The sequence below is a fragment of the Eulemur rufifrons genome, chromosome 15 (assembly GCF_041146395.1).
Source record: "Eulemur rufifrons isolate Redbay chromosome 15, OSU_ERuf_1, whole genome shotgun sequence".
NCBI classification, from domain to species: Eukaryota; Metazoa; Chordata; class Mammalia; order Primates; family Lemuridae; genus Eulemur; species Eulemur rufifrons.
The window spans coordinates 5,170,451-5,190,100 of NC_090997.1; the positions used below are offsets into that span (position 1 = coordinate 5,170,451).

General features: G+C 46.6%; 1 protein-coding gene across 5 annotated transcripts in view; it reads left to right on the plus strand.

The window, feature by feature from the left end:
• ANKS1A (ankyrin repeat and sterile alpha motif domain containing 1A) overlaps nucleotides 1–19,650 on the plus strand; it is a 188,147-nt gene that overhangs the window by 109,027 nt on the left and 59,470 nt on the right. For all 5 annotated transcript variants that reach the window (XM_069488647.1, XM_069488650.1, XM_069488649.1 and 2 more), the window contains one exon: nucleotides 3,989–4,575. In XM_069488647.1, coding sequence (XP_069344748.1) covers nucleotides 3,989–4,575 — 587 coding nt within the window. The remainder of the gene's footprint in view (nucleotides 1–3,988; nucleotides 4,576–19,650) is intronic.

Sequence of the window (19,650 nt, forward strand, 5' to 3'; positions counted from 1 at the left end):
AGACTCTACCTAAAAAATAAAAATTAAAAAATTCTATTAATTTTTGCCTTCTAATTATTTCTATATATGCCAGTCTCTTCCAGCATCACTGAGGCCAACTTGCTGTCTTCATCTTTGTGTCATCTGAGTGCCCCCTGAAAGCAGATACTTTGCACATGCTTATTGATGGAATGAGTGGTTATAGTGACAGTTTGGGGCCTGTCTCAGTTTCTCACTTCAGCCCTTTCACCATGTTACCTTCTGTACCTTCTTTCTGCTGTTGAGAGTTATAAGGATGAGGAAGGTAATGGATGCTTGTAAAGTGCTTTATATCTTTTTTTTTTTTTTTTTTTTGAGACAGAGTCTCACTCTGTTGCCCAGGCTAGAGTGAGTGCCGTGGCGTCAGCCTAGCTCACAGCAACCTCAAACTCCTGAGCTCAAGCGATCCTCCTGTCTCAGCCTCCCGAGTAGCTGGGACTACAGGCATGCACCACCATGCCCGGCTAATTTTTTCTATATATATTTTTAGCTGTCCATATAATTTCTTTCTATTTTTAGTAGAGATGGGGTCTCGCTCTTGCTCAGGCTGGTCTCGAACTCCTGAGCTCAAACGATCCGCCCACCTCGGCCTCCCAGAGTGCTAGGATTACAGGTGTGAGCCACCACGCCCGGCCGTGCTTTATATCTTAGAAAGTATTTCCATGTACATTGTCTTTGATCCTTGGGACAGACCTGTGAGGAATAGGGAAGTAGTTGATCTTACCTGTGAGCAAAGTATGTTGTGATTGATCCTGCGTAGAGGATAATAACAACTGTTAGTATCTATTGAGAGCTTTCCATGTGCCAGGCATGGTTCTTAATGCTTTACACATATCATTTAATTCTCACAACAGTCTTATGAAATGAGAATACTAAGGCACAAAGTTGTTAAGGAATTTGCTCCAGATCTGCCACTTGGTTAGTATATATTGTTAGCACTTTGTCCCTAAGAGATTTTATATTATCCTGACTTTGCAGAAGGAAGAAACCATTGATTAGTTTTTTCCCACCCATTGATTTGCTAAGAAATAGGTCTTAGCCTTGAATATAGTTTTCTATGGGAAGAGAACACCAGCTTATTAAGATCCTCAGGCTCTTAGATCTCAGCAAGCTTATCAGATACCAAGGTGTCTTTCCTAGGAATTGCCTGGGTGAGTTGTGTAACTGTAAGACTCCCTTTCCATCACTTATACTTCACAAAATCTTGGTAGATTGTGGTTTCTGTAATGGGATTATGACCCTCAGAGATTCTTCCTCTCTACATATTTCTTTCCTCCATAAGTTTCCATTTCTTCTTTCTGCCCACTTCCTTCCCCCGGCATCTGTTGGTATTGAGCTCTTGGCATCTGTCTCTCTTTCTTCATTGATAGCGTGACTGGGTGGCTGTTTGACAGGGCCTGCATTGTCAGCTCCCACAGCAGCAGTCAGAGCATTCTCTGTGGCCTGGGTTCTGAGGTCCACCCACGCAATATGATCCAGGCTGTGATGTTTTTCTTGTGTTGCTAGAAGCCCCTCCGACACCCCTCCCCCACCAAATTGTTAAATATGAAGCTGATGCAGAGAGCAGAAGCCCGTGCTCCTGTTACCCAGGTCCTGTTCTTGCATTCAAATGGAGTCAAAGGGACATTGCACCTTGGGCAAGGATTTATAGGAAGTTGGCCATTAGAATATCATCCCAGAGGTGGCAAATTTTGTAGCTCAGTTAGTTCTCCCCATCAGCTTCTCCGAGGAAGTGTATTGGCCTGAACCACCATTAGGCGGTCATATGTCATCCTCTCTGTGGCCCCACCATGCAACACCACCGCATAGCTTTGTTCCGTCTCCCAGCTGTTGTGTGTGATATTCGTAGCTGTGAGTCATGGCTTCCCGGGGCCTCAGTTAAGCTGTATGGAACTCTTGTGTACTCGCCATTTCTTCTTCCCTGGAGAAATGATTCAAGTCATTTAGGGCTTGTTCATTGCTCAGGTCCTGGCCTTTGGGGTGCTGGGTTTGTGAGCTGGAGGTGTGAAAGTCGTGAAACAGTCAAATATAGAGGAGGGAGATGCCAGAGTTCATGCTTCTGGGCTCCTGTGGATAAGTAATCAGAGCAGTAAAGTGGAGCTAGTTGGCTGCCCCGCAGCAGCCTCTGCAGACTTGCCAAAAGCCGAACAGACTGTGGAGCCGGAACTGCTCTTCTGGAGAGGGTGGGGTGGATGGAACCGCGTCCCTGCTCAGACCTCAGGGAGATGGGCTCGTTGGGAGAGTTGGTTATTGGGATCCTTCCTTAAAGGCCGTCTTGAAAGACACTAGCGTCGTGCCTAGGCGATGGAGACTGTGCTTTAGAACACCCCGTTTATAAAGTGCTGCTCATTTTGCACCCCTCCTCACCCGACTGCCCTTTTCAGTTGTGGAACTGAGCTTCAGGAAGGGGCCTCGCGGCTGCAGGCGTGTGATGGGGCAGAGTGGGTGCTATGCGGGCAGCAGCAGGAGGGGCACCCGGGCGGGGCTCTAGCGTCCCTGAGGGGGAGCAGTCTGCCATCACAGCATGGTGCAGACTAGGATTCTCATCACCATCGTGACCTTAAAATATTGTGCAGCCCAACCCACTTATTTTAGTCACTGAGGCCCAGCAAGATGAAATCACTGCCAAGGCCACACAGCTAGAGAGCAGCACAGCCAGGACCAGAGCCAGACCTTCCGCCTCCTAGGTTAAAGTCTTCTCTTCCAGCACCTTGCGCAAACCACTAAAGGGCTGTGGGCCTTAGATTTCTCATCTGTAAAAGTAGTCAAACTCAACCCTTTTGATTCTAAGATTCTCTGATCTCATGAAGAGTTCTTGGGAGCTTTGGGCAGACTAGGGAATCATTGGTGTAGGTACCATAGACTTCACTTACACAGAAGATAAAGTTGAATATTAACTTTGGAATGTGAATATAGTGTTGTTATGTCACCCTGATGACGTGGGTTAAAATCTTCAACGGGACTGAGTTCATGCAAGGAAAGCGCCTGGGTGTCCCCGTGTGGTGCTGATGTTAGACTCTGATTTGGCCAGTTGTTTGCGCTGCTTTGGGGCAGAGGTATTTGAGTGTACAGTAGTAATTGGCCTCATGAGCTAGTAGTGTCAGATTTCTGGGATGTTAGGGAAGTCTCAAGAGAACTGCAAATGTCTTCTGGCATTGACAAATTAGACCGTTTTGTTTTCAGTGGATCAACTAAGGTTAAACTTAAACAAATATCAGCAGCTGGAGGCTTTGGAAAGAGCGAGATGTGCACATTTTCAAAAAAAAAGAAAAAGAAAGTCTGTGCTCCCTGAGGAAGGAAGGATGAGGCGTGGAACTCTGAATGGCCCCCTCTGAGGAAGGAAGCAGTTATTCTCTGCTGTTTTGTTTTGCACTTTCAGTTAAGGAATTCCAGAAGTTGCAGGTTGTGGATCATGACCTCCATTTTTTTTTTTTCCTCGGTTGCTGCTTCCCAGAGGAAGGGAGGGCGGGTGGCTCTAAATAACACTTTGGCCTTTATGGAAATGTATCAGATGTTCCAGGAGCGAGTCTCACTTGCTCGTGCTCGCTCTCTCGCACGCTCGCTCTCTCTCTCTCTCACTTCTCCATGTCCACTCACCCTGTCCTCACTGTGTCCTTTCTGTAGGATATAGTTAACACTCTTCTCGCCTTATATAGCAAGGTCTGGTCGTTAATGTTAACAGAAATCTTACAACAGGGAAGGCTGCCAGATAGCATTAATCAGGCCAGTGTTTGGAATTTCATAAATTCTCTGACTTTGGGGACAAATTGAACATTAAGAACAATACGAAAACTGTTTTCTTCCCTCCTCTTTCTTCTCTCTTTTCTCCCCCCTCCCTAGCCTATCCAGCTTCTCTCTCTTTCTCTCTGTTTTCAATTCCTATGATTTGCTGTACGCTCACTGCATTGGAACTTTGTTGATTTTTGCCACGTTTAATTTTTTATTTCTCTGTCTCTCTGTCCACTCCAAGACCACAGGCGGAGCAGCAGCAGCTGGAGCCAGGACTCTGCGGAGCGGCAGGACGGGCAGGTCCCAGAGCAGTTCTCAGGTCTCCTCCACGGCTCCTCCCCAGTGTGCGAGGTGGGGCAGGACCCTTTCCAACTGCTCTCTGCCACTGGCCAGAGCCATCCAGACAGTTCCCCCCAGCAGGGCGCCTGCCACGAGGCCAGCATGCAGCTGGAGGAGACGGGTGTGCATACTCCTGGAGCCCCCCAGCCCAGTGTCCTAGACCAGAGCAAGAGAGTGGGCTACCAGGCAGGCCTGCCCACCACCAACAGCCGATCACACCCTGAAACTTTGACTCACACAGCATCTCCGCGCCCTGGTGGTGCTGAAGAAGGAGACCGGAGCGGGGCCAGAAGCCGAGCCCCTCCCACCAGCAGACCCAAAGCTGAGCTCAAACTCAGCCGCAGCTTGTCCAAGTCTGACTCTGATCTCCTGACCTGCTCACCCACGGAGGACGCTACCATGGGGAGTCGGAGCGAGTCCTTGTCCAACTGCAGCATCGGGAAGAAGAGGCTGGAGAAGTCGCCCTCCTTTGCCTCGGAGTGGGATGAGGTAAGGCCGATGTGACGTCACAGAGAGCTGGGCTGGCCAGGGTGGCCACTTCTACCGTAGCTCCCCTGCGTGTGGACTCCTGGGACCAGGATCTGAGCCACGGTTGCCCTGGTTCCTTCCCACTGTGACTAGCATGTTTTTGACAAACCGCAAGGGAAGGCAAGCCCCAGGTAGGCTGGGGCATAGAAGTCAGGTTCATTAACGGTTAAACTTGAGGGTGGAGGCCCCGGCAGAGTGGAGCTGAGGGAGGGGCAGTTTCTAGCAACGACTAGGAACTGTTTGGATCCTGTCAGCCCCACCGAGGGAATCATGCTCACCCTGAAGATGCTTAGAAGAGCTGGAGTTACTCCCTAGGAGTCATTTGGGAGGAAGAGAGAAGATCCAGGGTTAGCTGGGAGTTGGGGGGTGGGGAGGGTTTGAGAATGGTAGGGCTTGGGGAGAAGCTACAGAAATGGGATCAGAAGGGAGCTTTTCTTTTCCCTGCTTCTCCAAGGTTATTCTGTACTGTGTTCCCCTGAAAGGCCAAATGCTTCTTCCAGCAGAAGTGTCCTTGCCCATCCCACATTCCCGGGTTGGTCAGGCAGAGGGTTAGGTGGTTCAGCAAACAAAGATTAGTGAGTAGAAAACATTTGGAGTCAGAGGCCCAGGTTCCTTTCGTAAGCATTGTTACAGAACAGTTACAATAGTTGTAAAATATTTGTACCCAGATATTTTTCAGTGACCTATGGCATGTCTTACTGGGCAGAAGAATGTGTCTATCAAAGATTGGTAAACATCCCAGGAATGTTAAAGTACCACCCTTGCAAGCTTCTTGCTGGGAGGAAGCTGCCTTTGAAGTGGCGTGGGTCTGTCTCCCAGGAACAATTTCAAGAGACGCATTTAGCCCTCCGAGAGGAGGAGAACAGTACAGCTGACATGTCCATCTGAACAATCTGTAGACTTAATGCCCTACCCAACTCTATTTGGGCTGCTGCTGCAAAGCTATGTAAACCAAAGCCAATCCCATTTCCAGTGTGGGAACAGGGCAGGGCTCTTCCAGCACTATCTCCAGATAAGATGAGGCTTAGGACTCTGATTAGTCAGAGCCAGAGGAATCCTGTGCAAAAGAAAATTTTCATTGCTTGGAAAATAAAGATTTAGTGAGCCTGTACTAGATGCAGCCTCTAGTAGAAAATCGCTATGACCGAGATACCTGGGGGGAGGGGAGTGCCTAGGAGATTACACACAAGGTATGTGGGTTTGTAGAAATGTGTGGTCTACCTTTGTTTTTCAAAACAGAGTTGTACTAATTTGCAGTCAACTATAGGATCAGGCAGTTTAAGCCTTAGGATGAAGATAAGTGCAATATGCTCTGAAATGACAGGAGAGGTTAAGAGAGAAAAACATCAGTAAGGGGGAGTGCAGACAGGAGGTGTGAGAAGGCAAGAAGTCACTTCAGAAAGGATCACAGAGCAGTGAAATTTGAAATTTGGAATTAAAGGACCAAGTATTATGGTTAAAACCCTATTAAAACTAGTGGGATGAAGAAAGGTGGCTGAGAGAACGGCATGAGCAAAGGCGTGGCGTTGGGAAGGCTTAGGTCATCTGGTTTCTACAGTGTGTTGAGTGTGCATGGCGAGAGTAAGAAATAAAAGTGGAAAGTGAGATTTGGACCACATAGTGAGAGGGCCTTGAGCATGAGGCCAAGAAATGAGTACAGTCAGCCCTACTTATCCATGGGTTTCTGCATTCATGGATTCAACCAACTGCAGATCGAAAATATTTAAAAGCAAGAAACAATAAAAAATAACAATACAACAGTTAAAAAAAAAAAAACCCCAAAATATAGTATAACAACTATTTACATAGTATTAGGTATTTAAGTAACTAGAGATGATTTACGTATAGGGAGGATATGCACAGGTTATATGCAAATACTATTCCATTTTATATCAGGGACTTGAGCATCCACAGATTTTGGTATTCACAGGGGTGCTAGAACCAGTGCCCCCACAGATACCAAGGGATGTCTACTTGATTTGATGTCAAGGCAGTATCTCAGAATCCTCCAAATGGGCTGGAAGACAGCTTTACCACGCTCATGAATTGCCTCTTCTTTATAGCTCCCTCTCCTGAGCATACCCCCGCCCTGAGAGGTCAGTGGTGCTGGGTGATTCTTCACCGGATATTTATGTCCTGTTAACATGCAGCATTGCCAGGCAGTCTTATGGGCTCCACCATTTCCTCCTGGAGAAGAAACACGAAATCACCCAGGCAAAGCCACGCTTAATGGACGTTGGCTGTGTGGGCTCATAAGCCAGTTGTCTCTTTGCATCTTAATGAGAGAAAGTACATGTGCCCTGCAGGCGCATACCATGGACCCAGGGAGTATTTCGAGGTATTGCTGTTGTGGGCCAGTTCTGTGGTGTGGGTGACGTGCTGGGTGCACTGCTACATTTTAAATTTGAAAAAATTTAAGGCAATCGAGGTCTCATTGGAAAGAATTCAGACATTCAAGCTTTGCTTACACAGTAAACATTAACAGCACCCTGTATGTGTAACCCTTCAACATTGTTTTTGAGTCATCTTATACTTGGGTTTTGTGGCTATCTCTATCTAAAGAGAAACTTCAGAAGTGTTTTCCCCAGTGATTGGCCCTAAACCCAGGGCTTTGGCAAGATTTCCTCAAATGGGCTGGTAGTTAATGACCGCTCCCCACCCTACCCCTGGCCAGTGCCTGAAGGCTGCTTTGCCATATCCTGTTCTTGCTGATTTTTTTTCTTTATTGTCATTAGACCCCCAGGAGGTAGAAAAAGCTGCTCTGGGGGAGCCTGGGCCCAGTGTAGCTCCTCACTCTAAGGCCTGGAGATGGGGTGGGGTGGAGGGGGCAGGGAGCTGGGCAGCCCGATCAAGTCGCTGTGAGTTTCTCGTGAGTCTCTGCCAGGCTGCTCCGAGAAGGCAGTGCAGGGCAGTGGACGACTCAGGTCGGGAGTGAGCAGAGCCAGCTCTGAGCCCCAGCTGCACCGCCTGTTCCACTGTGGTGCCTGCGTGATGAAAGGGGTGGCTTTGCAAAAATAACAGGGAAATACTTAATCCTACAGTTTCCCCAGTAATGGTTAAAGATCAATCCTATGAGGTACCCTACAGGAGTTCTGTTTTGCACAACTTCTGAAAAGAGTCCCAGTTCTTATTTGTGACACAGGCGGTCAGATCTGTGTTTCAGAGTGTTCTACCAATTAGAGATGTGTTTACGTGTCTAGCACAGTTCCTGGCTTGCATAAGGTATTGACTGAATGGTAAATATTAGTATTATTGTGCCTGGAGCTTGGAGAAAGAGTGGGAGCTGAGGTCTGGAGTGTCTTCAGACCGTAAGAAAGGCAGAGTTCGTTGCAGGCCGTCCTTCGGTGTTGGGTGGTGGCAGAGTGACTGGGAAGCAGTGGAGTTCAGGCCCTTCCACGGGTGCTCCTCCTGCAAGGCTCTGCCCCACCACAGAAACGGAAGCGCCTACCCAGCCTGGGAAAGTAGGGCAGGTGCCCCGCCTTGTTCTTCTTTGAGAAATTAACAAACTTTTCTGCTTACCTCTCTGAGAGGAGAAGAGAGGTTAGAGAGAAATCTGCAGCCATCTCTTCATTTATTTTTCAAATATATTCTTCTGCATAATGACCAGCAGTGACTATTTGGTTGGTTGGTTGTTTGGGATGTTCTCTAGTTGGGGAACGTGCATTGCTAATCGATTTGGGAGTCTTTTTCTCCAAATACAGACTGCTCCTTACAGTGGCTTAACGCAGCCCTTGTTGAATTACCCTGAACGAGATGACTTCTGAAAGTTGGCCTGGTTAAGGTATTATCCATTAGTGACACAAGCATTCTCCCTATTTTCTATTATATTTTTGGTAACAAAGAAGTGACAGAGTTGGCCTTTAAAAGAGCTCAGCCTAAGAGGAGACCTGAATCCAAGCTTCGGTAGATATTTTCTGTGTTTTCCAGGCAAGTCAAAGCACTCTTTGTTGTCTTAATGATACCTAGAGCATAATAGAAGTTAAACTGAGAAACTGTACATAAATAAAACTTTAGAAATATATTGTAAGAAGTAGGAAAAATCACCTGCATCCCTCTATGCACAGTTAACCTCTGTTAACACTTGATATATATACACATTTGGGGTCTTAGTATATTTATTGATTTATAATTTGCTTTTCTTATGTAATTATGTTGTAGATATCTTACCATGGCAATGTCTGTAAAAGATATGGATTCAGATCTTCATTCTAAAAGGCTTAGTATTCTGTTGTGTGGCTACATCATATGGTCGGTTGGTTTGTTGTTTAAGCTGTTTTCCAATCAGTAGATACTGTACAGGGTATCTTCCACCTGCCTTGCAGGTCCAGGGCCTACCCTTCTCTACCTGCCTGTGTGTCCTGCATTAATAGGTCAAGGGAATGTTGGATTGGCTGTGTCCCTCTGTTGACGGCCACCACTCCTGTGAGGGGCCTTCTCCCAACAGCTCTTCTCTCTGGGTTCTAACAACCCGTCCCTCCCTTCCTTTGACCCTTCTGGCCTGAGGCTCCTTGCCGTGACTAGTTCTCATCCCTTGTTACTGTTCCCTGCACGTTATCCAAACCTGTATAAATCATCCCCTTATTAAGCTCCTTCAGTTGCCCCATTTAAACGTGCCATCTTTTTCCTGCAGGGACCCTGAGTAACGCAGCCATCTTTAGCACTGTTTTTATCAACTTTAAGCAAGTGTAGATGGCCATATGCTGGAGTAGTAAACATGGCCCTAGTAAGTAAATTGTAAATGATCTTCGTTTGCAAATGAACCAGAAGGCTTATATATTTAGGGTGCTGAAAAGTAGGAGAAATTCATTCTTTAACTTGAAGCAGAGAGCAGAGTAGGAGCCACAGCAAATTTAGTTTTGCTGTACTGATGTAAACATTCCAAATAAAAATATCTAAATTAAAAAAAAAAGAAACTTGAACCTTTCCCACTTCCAACTATAGGAAAGAAACCTGTTCTTCCTTCCACCACGTTGGCAGTGTCGTCTGCATTTCAGTTGTGTGCTCCTGTGTCAGAACCTCCGCACACACACAGCAGCAGCAAGTAACGCCTGGAATGAATCCCTCGTAAGAGCAAAAATAGCTTTCCGGTCAAACCGTGGTTTGAATGTACAGAAAGTCTGGGGTCAGATATGTCTCTGTCATACCTGCCTTTGAATGGGGTTGAAGTTTATGAAATAGAAAACCACGCAAGGCCTCTTGTCTAGTTAGCATAAACATTTGAGTCATTTAAAACTTGGCCAAAGGCTTAAATGATAAATTTGTGTTTTGTAATCAGCTTTCATAAATATTAAACAAGTGGGAAGTGAGTGAAGAGCAGGGACATGCCTTGTGTGCATTTTGTACAAGCTGAAAATAATTTCTGGTCAGGGATTCTGGAATTGTCCCGGTTTTGTCTGAAATAGTAGCTGAGGGGACCCTTGGCTCTTGAATCCCTTCTTGAGAAATGAAGTGGCAGCAGCTGGGAGGGGACCCTTCCAGACCAAGTCCCAGATGCCTGCCCTTTCCAGGCTGTCCCATTAGAGGCATGATGTCATCAAGAGAAGAGCTGATTGGTTCAACTCCACAGAGGCTTTGGCTGCTTTTAACCCTTGGGGGTTAGGTGTGCAAGAAGAAGAATGACAAAGATGTAAAATGAAGAGATTTGAGTTTCCACTGATAATCACTAAATTTCCCACCCACATTCTGCAGTGTGTATTGTTCTTCATTATGTAAACAAGCATGCTGTGTGGCCCTTTTTGCTGAGCAAAGCCTACTCACTCTGAACAAGAACGTGGCATTCTTACCTCTGGGGACAGACTGGAGTCTGGAATGTTACTTCTGGGTGTACATAGGAGTCACAACTTTTGTTCTAGATGAAACACCCCTTAGATTTCTATTGGTTTTAGGTGGTCTGGTAAGATTGAGGTATTTTGTTCATATTATAAAATAATCTCACTTATTTTATAGGCAGTCCCCTTTCTGTCAGATAAAGCAATTTTTTGTTAGCCTAGATTAAATACGTATGCATTTCCATGGCCTTGATGCTAGCAGAAGAAATACCACAGTGTTGTGAGTGAGCTACGGTTAGTCTTGGCGCTGCAGTTAACGTGGTGAGAAAGCTGGTGTGTTCAATGCTCCCCCCACAGCTGTCCCTTGCCGGTTCCTTGGTGCCATCATGCCACTACCCGGACAGCATGGTCCCTTGGTGACATCATGCCCCTTGGTGCCATCATGCCCCTGGCCGGACAGCACGGTCCCTTGGTGCCGTCATGCCCCTTGGTGCCATCATGCCCCTGGCCCAACAGCACGGTCCCTTGGTGCCGTCATGCCCCTGGCCAGACAGCACGGTCCCTTGGTGCCGTCATGCCCCTGGCCAGACAGCACGGTCCCTTGGTGCCGTCATGCCCCTTGGTGCCATCATGCCCCTGGCCCAACAGCACGGTCCCTTGGTGCCGTCATGCCCCTGGCCCAACAGCACGGTCCCTTGGTGCCGTCATGCCCCTGGCCCAACAGCACGGTCCCTTGGTGCCGTCATGCCCCTGGCCAGACAGCACGGTCCCTTGGTGCCGTCATGCCCCTTGGTGCCATCATGCCCCTGGCCCAACAGCACGGTCCCTTGGTGCCGTCATGCCCCTGGCCCAACAGCACGGTCCCTTGGTGCCGTCATGCCCCTGGCCCAACAGCACGGTCCCTTGGTGCCGTCATGCCCCTGGCCAGACAGCACGGTCCCTTGGTGCCGTCATGCCCCTTGGTGCCATCATGCCCCTGGCCCAACAGCACGGTCCCTTGGTGCCGTCATGCCCCTGGCCGGACAGCACGGTCCCTTGGTGCCGTCATGCCCCTGGCCAGACAGCACGGTCCCTTGGTGCCGCCATGCCCCTTGGTGCCATCATGCCCCTGGCCCAACAGCACGGTCCCTTGGTGCCGCCATTCCCCTGGCCGGACAGCACAGTCCCTTGGTGCCGTCATGCCCCTGGCCGGACAGCACGGTCCCTTGGGGCCGTCATGCCCCTGGCCGGACAGCACGGTCCCTTGGTGCCGTCATGCCCCTGGCCGGACAGCACGGTCCCTTGGTGCCGTCATGCCCCTGGCCAGACAGCACACTGGAAAGTGTGGGTGTTGGGGGGCAGGCGCAGGGGCCTGGCCTGAAAGGTGCCCTCCCTGCTGCTGCCACTTCACTTCCCGCCAAGGGGCCTGGGAGCCCCTCGTCCTCCCGCGCTTTTGTGCATTTGTCTCTTCTCCTGATTTCCTCCTTGCTGCTGTCCCTGTGTTTCCTCACCCTGTTTCCTCCTTCCCTCTTCCCCTTTGCTCTTTAGCTCCTCTTTTCTCCTATGCTCTTCTTTGTAATTTCTCCCTCATTACTTTCCTCATTCATTCTTCCTTTCCATTCTTATTTTTACGGGTGGGATCAAGGATATGCTTTCCCTGTAGCCGTGCCCTCTCTGTCAGAGGGATTCTGCTTTTCTCTTTTTACCGTTCTTGCCAGTGTGGTGTTTGCCCACGTTTAACCTTCTGCCCCCGCAGTTTTAGCACTCAGCGTCGGCAGGCCCTCACCGGCCGCCCGCCCCGCCCTCCAGTGACCTGTCTGGTTCCATTTGGCCGCGGCAGAGGGCACCGCCAAGCACCACCGAGGGCTTTGCAGCATTGGTGAAATTGCCAGCAAAAGGAAAATTTCCTTTTTCTCCCCTTTTTTGTTTTGTTACATTTTGTCTTTTTTGACTCCAGCCTGGTCGAGGGGCTGGGTAAAAGCTTAGGTGACAATGAATGTGGGCGAATAGATAAGAAGGATTTGATCTTTATTCCATTGTGTACAAAGGCTGAGAATTACAGAAAGAAACATTTTCTGGGGTATTCTTTATGCTTTGGTTCTGGTTTTGTATCTTCTCCTGTTTTTCAAGTAACAGCATCAGTAGGATACAGACTGAGTGGTTTTATATAATTTATGGAATATTGGTTCATCTTATGTTATTCTAAGTAATTGCATCTGAGAAACAGTAGAGATATTTTTACATAATCAGTAATAATATAAAATTGAAGTACATTTTTATTACAGTTATTCATTCATTCAGCTGATTTGTTAAGTCCCTGTTGTGTTTTAGGCAGGTTCTAAGTGCTAGGGATATAGCAGTGAACCAAACAGACAAAACCTCTTGCCCTCATGGAGCGGACATTCTAGAAAGCTAGAGGGGAACCGAGGATTTAAAAAGAATAAATACGTAAAATTCATAGTATGCTAGTGGGTGATGGGAGTGCTATGAGAATAGTTCCGCTAGGAAGAGGGAGAGAGGGGACGGCGGAGGTGGCAGTTGGGGAGTCAGCCAGGGAAGGCTCCCTGGAGGAGGAGCAGGAGCAGGCCAAGCAGGCACAGGCACGGGGCAGGGAGGCGCGAACAGGGCTGTTGGGCTGCTTTCTTTTCATTAATTTCTCCTGTTAGAGAAATTTAGAATTCCATCCTACACTTACATTGTCTTACAAATCTACCTTACAACTTCTGACCTCCTCTCCCTTTCTCTTTAGCCATGAATGCCACCTGCTGCTTTTTTCATCTTGGTTTTTTCCCCTGACTTTTTTCTTTTAAACAGTTTTTTAAAGCTATTGAACTAGAATGAAATCTTATTTTCTAAGAATTTCTCACACTTGACCATTGTCCTTGTCATCCCAGGCAGGGATCGTTGGGTGAGCGCTGGCAGAGGGGCTGGATTCTCATTGTCTCAGGAAATACACTTCTGTGAGCTCATCACTTACTCAAAGCAGAAATAAAATTTTAAAACCAAGATTATGAAGCAAGGGGGAGGGAATCCAAAATCACTGAAGATGGCCAGGAGTCTAGAAAGCCGGAGATCCAGAGAGAGGACAGCTGACTTGGTGTCCAGGGACCTGGGAAAGGTGACTGGGGGCTGTGGGCACCACTGTTTGGAACATAGAAATGGTGCTGATGTCCTGAAAGAGCACCTACCACAAATAATTTGCCCTGATGAACCTTGAGTACTTCCTCTCAGCAGCCAGTTAGAGAGTGAGATGCTGGTGGCCTCTCTCTGCCTGAGTGGACTTAACGGACATCAGTGTACAGGGAGCTTCTTAGGCACCAGATATGAAGGTATCTGTGCGTGTGCCTGCGTGTGTGTGTGTGTGTGTGTGTGTGTGTGGATTGCAGAGAAGTTTAATTTGTTTAGAGATGTGCTACGTGGTCACAGTGGCAGCTAATTAATTACCTGGCTAGATAGTGGGGGGCAGGGTTTTTATTATATAAGACACCAGGAAAGCAATTAATCTGGACCTCACTTGGGCTTCCTTTGGAATCTGTGACCCTCAGAAATAACATAGAGCTGTTTTCTGGAGCCCGGTGTTAGGCCAGCTTCCTCAAAGATTATGCTGTCTAACCTCAGCTCTGTGTTTTCATGGAAGGCAATGCTCCCTGCCTAGGGTACCTTTACTGTCCCTTGTCCTGCTTTCTTTCCCATAGTTGCTCCCTTTTGATGCCACCAAGTAAGTAGCCAATGGATGAGAATGCTTCTGGCCTGTCGATGCTGGGCAGGGCCAAGACACTGATCACGTCTTTCCCGGGCATCCTGCTGTCTTGCTCACGAGCTCTAATGACCCAGACTCTGGCGCCACAGGGCCCACCTGTCCATAACTCAAGGCGGTCTGTTTATTTGTCCGGACAGGTGGAAAACTGCCTATGCTCACTAGGGACCTACAAATGACAATTTGTCTGGCAGTCTGTTCTTGGCTGTCCTGATTTAAACAGGCAGGAAGCTGTTGTAAACTCAGCTGAAATGCTGTGGTTTGTGTAAATGCTCTGGTTCCTTTCCACTTTGGATCTAGTTATTTTCAACAGAACTTCCAAAAAAACCATGGGAGTGCCTTGTATCCATTATTCAGTGGGCATGCAGGCCTGGGTTTTGCTGCCAGAGAAACAGCTTCCCTCACTGGCAGCCGGAAGGTAGATAATCCTGGAGAAGTTTATCCTCAGGGCTGGCTCAGCCTTCTGTGCTGGCCCAAAGGACAGTAGAGACACGTGGACTTGAGTGAGAGGCTGAGGAGTGGCTTCTTGTCTTCACGCTGTACGTCAGTGGAGATCTCCCAACCCCAGTGCTTAGTCTGTTTCTGTGCCCTGAGAGGGAATATTTGTTTTAACCCCCGTATCTAACTGTATATGGAAACCTAGGCAAAGCTAACCCTAGAAATGGAATTTTTATGCCCTAGGTAATACCTGAATATGGCTGAAATTTTAAAGGTACCAAAGACTATACAGTGAAAAATAAGTCTCCCTCTTTCCCTGTCTGCCAGACTCTCAGTTCCTCTCCCCAGTTTTTTGATTATCCTCCCAGAAATATTCTGTGCATATATAAGCATTTCAGACATGTTAAAGCATATTTTTAAGAGAAAAAATAGTACTATCTCATACATACTGCTCTGAACCTTGCTATTTTTCATTTAATAGCAGTTTTTTGAAAACCATTCTAATGAAGTACATAAAGAGGTTTCTTTTTTATTGTTCATAGTATCGTATGGTATGCATATAATGTCATTTATTTTTAAAGTTTTCTGTAGATGGACATTTTGGATGTTACCAAGCTTTTACTGATTAAAAGTATTGTTGTAATGCAAATCTTTGTACAGAGTCATTTTAAGGTAAATTTCTAGAAGCTGAACAGCTGCGTGAATGAGTTTGTACATGTTAAATTTACTCCCCCACCCACGACATATACAGAAAGCCTATTTCTCTACACCTCACCAACGTGGGGCTGGTCGGCCCTTTAAATCTCTTTTTGGTTAATAGATTGGTAATTTTATCTTGGTATAGTTTTAAAGTATGTGTCTCTTACTATGAGTGAGGTTGACATCTTTTCATATGTTTAAAAAACACTATTTTCTTGGTTCTTTTTCTTTTCTGTTCTCTTGTTTTTGTCAAATTGATCTATTTCAATACTAATTTGTAGCTCTTTATGTTTGAAGAGATTAGCCCTTTGTGATGTGAATTGCCTTTTGTTTTATGGTATTTTGTAGTTTTTTAACATGCAGAAATTTAGAATTTTTATATAATTAAATCTATCAATCTTTTCTTGAATGACTTCTGGAGTTTGTGTCCTAGTTAAAAAAAGACCTTCCCTACTCTAAGATTGCAAAAAAAAAAAAAATTATTTCCTTCTAGTACTTTTATGGTTTCATTTTTCAGGTTTAAATCTTTGTTTCTTCTGGAATTTACTTTGACATAAAGAATGGTAAGCATTCCATTGATTGTTAGGAACAATTTGATCTAGCTCTCTATTTGATTCTGCTTTCCAGGTGAGGAAACTAAAGTTTTGGGAGCCAAAATGACTTTCGTAAGGGCTCGGGGTTGATAAATGAGGGAAACCAGTTGGAGCAACGTCTTTTAAGTCTTAACAAGATTGTATTTAGAATATATTTAATAGGTGAGCTAAATTTTTGTTTTGGCATTAGTTAGCAGTTCACTTTTCATTTCCTCTTGTTTCAACCCAATTATTGCAGCCCGATCCTACTTTCCCCCTCCAACTCCAGAGAGATAATTTGTCTGTGTGTACGAAGGAAAGCAACTTGGGAAAGGGGCCTCCTGAGAGAAGCATGAGTTTCCTTTTCAATCTTTTTTTTTCAAAACAGGTTCTCGTTTTGTTGGCCAGGCTGGTCTCAAAATCCTGGGCTCAAGCAATATTCTCGCTCAGTCTCTGGAGTACTGGGACTACATATGCAAGCCACCATGCCCATCCTTTTTGCCATTAAGACTCAAACATTCCTGCCCTTTACTGCTATCCAAAATGGTGGGTTGTTAGGTTTTTCTTCTGTGACTTGCAAAGTGTGGTGGTGATTTCCAGCAAATTCTCAAATCAAGAATTTGGGGAAAATCTTAGTTACCATCTAGTCCCACTCCCTTATGAACAAAACCACTTTCATGATCTCTAGAAATGATCTTCCACCTTTTGCTTAGAAACCCTCGGTGAGGGTGACAGCCCTCTGCTGTCTTCCATTACTTCTGTGAAATCTTTTCTTAGTTCCAGCTGAAATCTATGACTTGTGCCCCATCGGTTCTGGTTCTTTCTTCTGGGGGGGTCGTGCACCCTGTCCTCCATAATGGTTGTTCCGATATTTGAAGCTGCAGTTATGGCCTCCCACCCTCAAACCTTCTTGCTTCCTTGCCAGGCACCCCAGTTTCTTCTCCCTCTCCTCAGATGACTTGTTCCCAAACTGCTTCTGTCCTGGCCGTTCTCTGAATGTCCTCTTGAAAGTGTGTGGCATCATTACAAATGCTTGCACATGGTGTACATTGCACTGTACATAACGATGAGATTTTACTTGCCACATGGCACCGGATAATGCTTCATCAAGCGGTTTCGTGCATCCTACTTTCCTGAAAAACTAAGGGCTCAATCTGTCCGTGAGCCCAAATCAAGGACAGTGTGCATGAGGCTTCCAGAGCTGCCACACGCCCATCAGGAAGCCATACCGAAAGCTGTTTTGTGGAGTGGAGGTTCTTGTTTCCTTTTGAAGCTTCCTCCTGTGATTTCTGCCTGGGAGATGTGACTCAGCCTCTCCCCCATTGTGCTTTTTGGCAAAATCAGTGTAGGTTTTCCCAGTGTCCCATCACGTAACAGTGGCTACCTACTCTCCACCTAACTGCATAAGTGTCCTGCTCTGGGCCCATGAGTCTTTCTCAGGCATTTTCTTCCAGCTACATGTCTCACCACGACCTTAATTTGAAGGTAAAGATGCTTTTGTACCAATTTTTTGTTTGAATTCAACAGGACAGATGAGGATTGGGAAAGTTTGTGTTGTAGAAATGACCCCAAGCCGGCCGGGCGCGGTGGCTCACGCCTGTAATCCTAGCACTCTGGGAGGCCGAGGCGGGTGGATCGCTTGAGGTCAGGAGTTCGAGACCAGCCTGAGCAAGAGCAAGACCCCGTCTCTACTAAAAATAGAAAGAAATTATCTGGCCAACTAAAAATATATATAGAAAAAATTAGCCGGGCATGGTGGCGCATGCCTGTAGTCCCAGCTACTCGGGAGGCTGAAGCAGTAGGATCGCTTAAGCCCAGGAGTTTGAGGTTGCTGTGAGCTAGGCTGATGCCACGGCACTCACTCTAGCCCGGGCAACAGAGCGAGACTCTGTCTCAAAAAAAAAAAAAAGACCCCAAGCCAAGCCCTGTTAAGGGAAGCTCGAGCCCTCATGTGCCCTTGACTCCAAACCCTTCCTCTTCTCCCCATCGTGTGTCAGTCACCAAGGTTTCTCCCCGAATCTCTCTCCTCCTTCCCCCTCCCACTCACCTTCCTAGGATCTCCTCAACAGCTGCCACTCAGCATTCCCCTGTGTACCTCTGGGCTTCTCCTCTAGTGCATCTGGCTTGTGCTGCCTTATCGTGTTGCTAAAATATTTCCTATTACCCTCCTCTGACTAAACACCTTCCTTGGTTCCCTGTCACTGCAGTACAAAGTCCAGACTCCTCAGCCTGGAGTTCATGCTTCAGAGAATGACCCTGTGGCCCACCTCTGTAACTGGCTTTCTCTCTCATCTTGGACCTTATTTTTCTGGCCAGTCAATCCCTTTACTCACTGTTTTCCTCTACAGTTTGGATTATACTTGTGTCCCTACTCTGATGGCTTTCTCGTTTCTTTTTGTTGACGTTCCACCCTTTGTTAAAGGCTCAGTCAGTCACGACATTTATTGAGAGCCTACTGTGGCTTGGCCTTGTTCTAAGGGCCGGGCCTGCAGAAATGAAATCATAAAGTTAACACCCAGCTTTTGAGGGACTTACAGTCTAAAGGGAGAGATGTTAAACAAGTACAAGCAAAAATATTATCACAAATGAAAATAAGCGCTCGTGAAGAAATAGAGCAGAGTGCTGTGCAAGGTGGGAGATGGGTGAGCCCCACGAGGGACTGGCAAGAAGGCCCCTGTGTGCGGCCAAGTGCAGTCAGGCTTAGGGAGACCAAAGGAGTTAGCCTGGGGTGCAGAGATGGGGTGGGGGCCATTGCAGGGAGAGGATGGGGTCAGGTCTGCCCTAAAACTTGCCTCCTCACGCTTGAGATCGCAGAGCCGCCTCCTCAGGCACCAGGCGGGCACCTCATGCCCTGCTCATCTTGCCTGTGCACGTGGCCCAGCTCCCCCGCCAGCTTTGGGGGCCTCTCAAGGGTGGTAGCCCAGGTCGTTTTGACAAGCCCTCGGGCTTCCCAGCCCAGAAGGGACACTTAGAGGTGTGAGTGAATGACTGCGCACCTCAGAAGGATATGGGATGTCCTGAGTCCTTCAAATGTCCTGGTCTCTCCGAGGACTCAGGGTTTGGATTGCTAAAGACCTTTCTCTTCTTGAGGGAGATACAATAATTAGATCCTTTTCCTTCACCTCACCCTTAAATTTTGAATTTTATTTTCTTTTTCATTCTCTAGTAATAAGTAATAGCCCTTTTATACCACAACTGAGGGATTCCAGAGTATTCAGAATAGTTCGCTTCACAGATAGGAGCACAGAAATTTACAGGTTTCAGGAGAGGTGTGCTGCTAATGTTTTATGAATTTTTTTTTTTTTTACCTAATTTGATAGATTAATCTGCCTCTACCTCATTTTTTAAAATTTAAAATATTATTTTACTGAAATGTGGTTTAGAAAGGGGGATTAAATTTGACATTTATTTATTTATTTATCTATTTATTTAGAGATAAGCCCTTCTATACTTTTTTTTCCCTAAAATATTAAGGGGGTACAAATGTTTTTGTTACATGGGTAGCTTTTGTAATGCTTGAGCCAGGGCTATTAGTGTGCCTATCACCCCCAATAGTATTTATTGTACCCGTTAGGTAGGTTTTTGCCCCTGCCCCATACATAAAATAGTTAACATTTATAAGGAATGTGAAAATAGAAGCCCCTGTAATAATGTCACGGTGCCTGTTAATGATTCTTTCTGCTTTCAAGTATCGTACAGGTAAGTCAAGAGTAGAAATAGGTTTGGCCGGTTCTTGGCCCCTAATCTTTTAAATTAGATTGAAAGTAGAAAAGAACCAAACCAGATATGGTATATTTCAGTTAGACTATCAGCTCCTGCCCAG